We start from the raw sequence: 576 nt of genomic DNA on the forward strand, positions 1-576 counted from the left end.
GGTGTGAAGTTTAAGAAAAATCAGGTTATGTCATATTCTTTTAAATCTGAAAGATTTATAAGATATGTAAGATGTGGACATTCTTTAACATATTCTAAATCACATTACTAGAATAAAAGGCGATGCATTTTGATAAATTAATCATAGAATATGATAAAATATACATATCCAGCCAAAATACACCATAAACTGTCCCCAACACCCCCCAGCGGCGCTATTATTCGCCCGAACCAAAACACAAACAGAAATAGACGCATCAAAACAGCGCCTCCGAAACAAGTGACGGTCGACAATAAGAGCATCACTCACCGACGCAAGGGTTGAACCAGAGGATCCGCTGCCAGTCTATGCAGGTGTAGGTCTCTCTGGGTCCCGTAGCTGCGCAGGTGCAGAGGTTGCGCAGCTGCGTGCCCAGGATACCCAGTACTGCGCGTCTGCACTCGGCTGTGGGGCCTGCGCAGCGGCGGGTGTCGCTGTCCACGGCGCACGCCTGCTCGTAGAACTCGAGGCGGTGTCTGGAAGAGGCGGGCGTTTGGGTCTCCTGTTGCTAGGCTTTTTGTACTTGTTCATTTCCAG

The 576-nt window shown here is 48.1% G+C and overlaps 1 protein-coding gene across 1 annotated transcript in view; it reads right to left on the minus strand.

Moving 5' to 3' along the window:
• LOC119593603 overlaps positions 1–576 on the minus strand; it is a gene marked incomplete at its 5' end in the record, with an annotated part of 118,927 nt that overhangs the window by 7,394 nt on the left and 110,957 nt on the right. The window contains 1 exon segment of the mRNA XM_037942559.1: positions 310–515. Within this exon segment, the coding sequence (XP_037798487.1) occupies positions 310–515 (206 nt within the window).

Source organism: Penaeus monodon, chromosome 32 (genome assembly GCF_015228065.2).
Source record: "Penaeus monodon isolate SGIC_2016 chromosome 32, NSTDA_Pmon_1, whole genome shotgun sequence".
NCBI lineage: Eukaryota > Metazoa > Arthropoda > Malacostraca > Decapoda > Penaeidae > Penaeus > Penaeus monodon.